Here is a 5776-nt window from a genome sequence, read left to right as displayed (position 1 = left end):
CACTGGACCTGCCCACCTGAAATTCTTTTATCTTATTTGCCTTTTCAAATCCTGTGCACTCTTCATGGTCCAAATTCTTAGCCTTTACATTTTGTCTTTCTACACCACAATCTGCCAGTAATTGATTATAGTAGTACGTGTTCATTTTACTTCCCAGAGCATTTTTAAGAATCTGGAAAGTAGGAAAGGATGATGTCATTTTCATCTTGTTGCCTACTCAGTTCTTTGTATACATCAAATAATTCAGTAAATAACTATAGAACTGAAGAGAATAGATATAGGGTTTAGTAAAATTAAAAGCAGTTATTAGACTTTAATTTTTTGGGGGGAGGGCAGCTCAGCCTGCCCTGGGGGGAGGCTGGCAGCATGTGGTGCCGGGAATTGAACTGAGGTCCCCTGTGCCTGCCTAAGCTTGCCTAAGCAGGAGCTTTAGACCACTGAGCTATCTCACTGGCCCCCTCATACTTTAAAAACAGAGAAAGAATGTAAAGATGAGATAAGAGAGAGAACCAACCCTGTAAATAGGAATAAAATGAGAGCTACATGTAAAATTTTATAGTAGTCACATTTTTTTAAAATGTGCACATTTCAGATGCAGGGGCTGGGAGTTTGATCCTCGAGCCTGCTGTGCTGGCCCTGCCCCCAGAGCACGTTGAGACCACGAATGAGACTGGACGTGGTGGTGCGCACCTGTAATCCCAGCATTTGGGAGGCTGTAAATAGGAGCATCACTGCCAGTCTGCTTATGCAGTGAGACCCTGTACTCCCTTTCATGCATGCATACATACATACATACATACATGTGCATTTTCCTGCCTCAGAACCCCAGGTGCACTGAGCCGACACGGTGGCACACACCTATAATCCTAGCCCTTCAAAAGGTTGAGACAGGAGGATCACTACAAATTCAAACTGTGTAGGGAGACCCTGTACCAACAAAATCATACCAAAAAAAAAACAAAAAGAATAAATAGGGACCGGGGAGATGGCTCAGTAGGATAAGCAGTTGACTGGCAAACACAAGGATCTGAGTTCTATCCCCGGTTCCGCAAAAAAAAAAAAAAAAAAAAAAAAAAGAATAAATAAATAACAAAATGTGCACTCTCAGTACTATCAGGTAAATAGACGTCAATATGTAATTATGAGAAAAATCTAAAGTACACAATTTTCTGCTAATTCAATCTTTATCTGTGTAATATTCCTTTTTTTCAAAATTTATTTATTTGAATAAACGGGGTCTTGCTACAGATTACAGGCATGTGCCACCACACCCAAGGTTTAGGGCTGGTAGCATTTGGTATTAGGGATTGAACTCAGGTCCTTGCACTATGCCAGGCAGGTGCTTAGACCACTGAGCTATCTTCTTAGCCTCGTGTAATATTTCTAAGTCAGACTTAGAAATGTATAAGTCTGACTTAGAAAATACATTCCTATAATGTATTTAGAATGTATTGAGAGGGGGCCGGAGAGATGGCTCAGTAGGATAAGCACTTGACTGGCAAACGCAAGGATCTGAGTTCAATCCCTGGTTCTGCAAAAAAAAAAAAAAAAAAAAGAATGTATTGAGAATATATTTAGAGTGTATTTAGAAAATACATTCCTAGAATTCACTGTGTTATACCGAGAATAATAATGACCTTTGCTTTGCTTACTTGGGGAGGAGCAGTTAAATATCCAATTCTATTAACACAAAAAAGTGCAGTTAACATTAATATTTAGTTAACAATGTATCAAAACATTCTTTTAACATGTAATCATATCAAAAGTATTGAGATGCAGTCGGCAGGAGAATCATAAATTGAAGCCAAGTCTGGGCAATTTAGCAACTTAAGGAAACCCTGTCTCAAAATGAAAAATAAAAAAGGGAAGCGCTGGGGATGTAGTTCAGTGCAAAAGACCTATGTTCAATCCCCAGTACCACAAAAATAATTAAAAATTTTGAGATGCTTGACTTTTTTCATAATGTTTTTTTAAAATTCATTTATTTGAGACAGGGTCTTGTTATGCAGTTCGGGCTGGCCTTGTGCTCACTTTTGTGGTCCTCAGGCTGATCTTGAGCTTGCACTGATCCTCCTGTCTCAGCTTCCTGAGGGCTGGGATTACAGGCAGGTGCCACCACGCCCAGTTCTGGGCCCCCAGGGTTCCAGAGCCAGGGCTCAAACTTGGGACCTTGAGCCTTCCAGGCAGGTGCCCATGCCTCTGAGCCATCTCTCCAGCCCCCATAATAAGTTTTTACAATCTAGTACATGCAATGCATCTCAGGTGCAACTTGTCACATTTATGGGTATTTTTTATTGGGGGTAATTTTTTTTTTTTTGTATCAGGAATCAAACTGAGGTCTTTGCACTTGCCAGGCAGGTACTTATGCCACTGAGCCATATTCCTAGCAACTTGTCACATTTAAAGTGTTTTGTGGGACTGGAAATGTGGCTCAGTGGTAGAGATCTTGCCCTGCACACAGAAGGCTCCAGCTTCAATCCCTAGCACCACCAAAAATACAAAAATAAATAAAGAGCTTTATACCCTTTATGGTTAGTGGTTTTGTGTTAGAAGTTGAGCTGAGAACAGGAACATGGTCATAGTTCAGGCTGGCTTTGAGTAGTTCTAGGACTATAGACAAGACCTTTAACCACTTATTTTTTTTTTCTTCCCTCATCTGAAAAGAGGAGACACACTTCTCACCAATACTGCACGACTATGGTTGCATCAAATTAGAAACTTAATTGAGGGCACTTGGAAAGGTTGAAAACGTCATGCAAATGGGAGGTATTACAATTATCTCAAGAATACAGTAAACTCTGGTGGCACTACTTCACGCAGAGTTTCTTAGCACACCTGTGACTTTCAGCAAGTATTCTAGATCAGTATCCTTGGCTGAGATACTAAAGGCTATAATTTAAATTCTCCAACAGAGACATAATTCCCACATTAGGAACAATTAAACTGGCTCGCTTTGAAGAATCTGGATCCCAGAGTCTCACGCTCCCAATCTTTCTTCCCTGACTTGACTTCCATATAGTCGGTTAAGAGACCATGGTGGGGTGGGTGGATATAATCAAGACAAGGTTGATCAGAGGGACGTGGACAGACAGACTTTGGAGATTTGTATTCAGGTTAATTATTCAATGCAGGGGGAAAGGAAGAGGCGTGGTGACAATCACAAGCACTGATATACTTGCGTGACAGAGGGGGCAGGGGGCTACATTTCCTATCTTTGTGTCCTCAGCGCACTCCTGGATGGTCATTTATTATTAGCATTTTAAAATGTTCTCCTTAGGAGTCTCTGCGTAGCGCTAAGTACCTCCTTCCAAAATCCTTCAGCTATTGTTTATCCACCCGCCGAGATCTGGGCTCTAATCACTCTCTCTGCTCTAAGAAATGGTACAGAAAGATAGTTAAGACATTATCTATTTTTTTTTAATACTTGGAGTAAGCTGAGGATGACAGAAACGATTCCCTCTCTCGGGTGTCCTGATTGCTTTTCCGTCAGCCTAAGCTCAGGAAGGTGCCTATTAGAAGTTCGCTGGATCCGAGATGCACATCCACTTGCTGCCTCATCTGTCAGTCCTCAGAACTTTCCTCTTTCCCAAAACGTTTCTGTCGTCCCAAGCCTTGCCCACCGCTGTTGCCGGAGAGACCTCGCGCTCCCAACCCTAACGACAGTTGCTAGGGGGCGGGACCTCGAAATCCGTTCCCAAGTCCTGTATTAAGGCGCATGCGGGCACCTTCCCTAGTTTCTCGCGAGACTTTGTCTTGCGAGTTTTTTTTTTTGTCTTCACGCAGACCCTAGAGGTCGTTCCGGGTCAGCCGCGTCGCGATGTGTGGGGACTGTGTGGAGAAGGAGTATCCCAACCGGGTGAGATAATAGGCACGGAGAATGTCTCGCTCCCCTGCCGTGGTCTTTCCCTGAGGCTCCTCATGGGGCCGCTGGCCTTGGCAGACGGTCACCTTGCCCCTTCCAGTGACCTCCGGGCTGTACTTAGGCGCTAGTCCCGGTCGCGGCCAGTGGCTACCGGTGCCGCGAGTCCCGGCCTAGCGGTTGGCATCGGCGGGCATTCCCGTTCTCGGGGGCTCGCGGGGACAACAGAGAAAGTAGCATTCTTTCCCAGATGGCCAGCAGCCGCCCATTCCCACCCTCGCTGCAAACTTCAAAGTGGAGGGCCGGCCAAATAGCTGAGCGGACTAAAGCGCCTGCTTACACGGGCTCAGGGACTCGGGTTCGATCCCCAGCGTGCCGTGCCGGGCCCGCCTCCGACGCCCACCCCAGGGGCTTTGGCGATTGGGACTGGGTGTGGTGGCAAGTGCCTGTAATCCTAGCGCTTGGGAGACTGAAGACAGGAGAATCGCTAGAGTCCGATCTGTATAGTGAGACTCTGCAGACCCTGTACTAAATACAATTTTTTTAAAAAAAATGCATGTGCATATTTTTCTGGAGATTTGTGTAAGAATATTCATAAGGACATTACTTGTAGTAGTGGACTGGAAAAATAACAGGGAATGGAGCGTCATAAAAAAATAGGAATAAATGTAAGTGAATTAGAGAAATGACTCATTCAGGAGTGGCCTCGCCTTCCAGGGAATATTTGGCAGCAACTGGAGACGTTTTTTCTTTGTCACAGTGGGGGAACTACTGATATCTAATGTAAATAGGCCATCGATGCTACTGAACATCCTGTAATACACAGGACAGCTGCCACAACAAAAACTTGTGTGCCCCAGTGTCAATAGAGCTGGGGTGAAGGGAACTTGAGGTAGCGCAGTTACAATAAATGAAAACTACACACCTAAAGTCTGACCAGTACTGTGTGATTTAAAAAAAAAAAAAAAAAGAGCAAGTGTAATTCAGACACAGGCGAGGCAAGCCAGGTGTCTTACTTTTCTTGTTGCTACAACAAAATACCTGACACCCAAAGTTAAAGGAGGAAAGAGTTATTGTAGTTCACAGTTTGTCGAGGTTTCACTTTATAGTTGGCTGGCTCCAAGGCAGGTGATGTGGCAGGGGCACTGCAGAGGAGAAGCTGTTCATGGCAGGCAGAAGGCAGTGGAGTGGCAAGAAAGCAGCAAGTGACAGATAGCAACGGCGGCAGCCCTCTTTCTGTCCCATCTTCTATCCAGGCTACCACTCACACCAGGGTGGAGCACCCTTAATGGTGGCGTCATTCGATAAATCAGTCCAAGTATCACATCCTTGATCCCAGCATCTCATACCTCAGACACCTCTGAGAAGCTCCACCCATGACTGCACGGACTTTGGGGGAACATCCAGATGCGAACCATAACGCCAGGCCTGGGTGTGTACTCCTGTAATCCCAGCACTCTTTTCGGCTGAGGCTGGAGGATTGCAAGTTTGAGTTGAGCCTGGGTAACTTAGGTTAGTGAGACTGTCTTAAAAGAAAAACGGAGAAAGGGTGAGGATGTAACTCACTGTGAGGGCTCTGCGTTCAACCCCCAGTTCTAAACAAAAAAGAAAAATACCCTGGGTGGTAAAACTATAAAGGAAGGCAAGCAGTTACCATGAAGTGGAATTATTGCTAAAGGATTAGGGCAGTGATAGCCACCCTTTTACAGCTTTCAGTGATAGCAAACAGCCTGCTGCAGCACATGTGCTGTAGGTTTGCCACCCTGGATGAGGTGGGTTGGGGGTATGATTGGGAAAGCAGGGAAGACTTCGAGATGGAAGCATTGTTTTGAGTGATGATTCTGCAGGTGTTCATTTAATTATTCATTCTGTATACTTATGTCTCATATTTTTCTGTAGTCCATTTCATACACTTTA

At 44.6% G+C, this 5776-nt stretch overlaps 1 protein-coding gene across 1 annotated transcript in view; it reads left to right on the top strand.

Moving 5' to 3' along the window:
* Positions 1-3772: 3772 nt before the first annotated feature.
* Churc1 (churchill domain containing 1) overlaps positions 3773-5776 on the top strand; it is a 23289-nt gene continuing 21285 nt past the window's right edge. Inside the window, exon 1 of the mRNA XM_023702879.1 lies at positions 3773-3856. Coding sequence (XP_023558647.1) covers positions 3818-3856 — 39 coding nt within the window. The 5' untranslated portion in view covers positions 3773-3817. The remainder of the gene's footprint in view (positions 3857-5776) is intronic.

The sequence above is a fragment of the Octodon degus genome, unplaced genomic scaffold (assembly GCF_000260255.1).
Source record: "Octodon degus isolate 3935 unplaced genomic scaffold, OctDeg1.0 scaffold00007, whole genome shotgun sequence".
Lineage (NCBI taxonomy): Eukaryota > Metazoa > Chordata > Mammalia > Rodentia > Octodontidae > Octodon > Octodon degus.
Note: the sequence above shows the minus strand (reverse complement) of the source record. Positions and strands in the feature narration are given on the sequence as shown.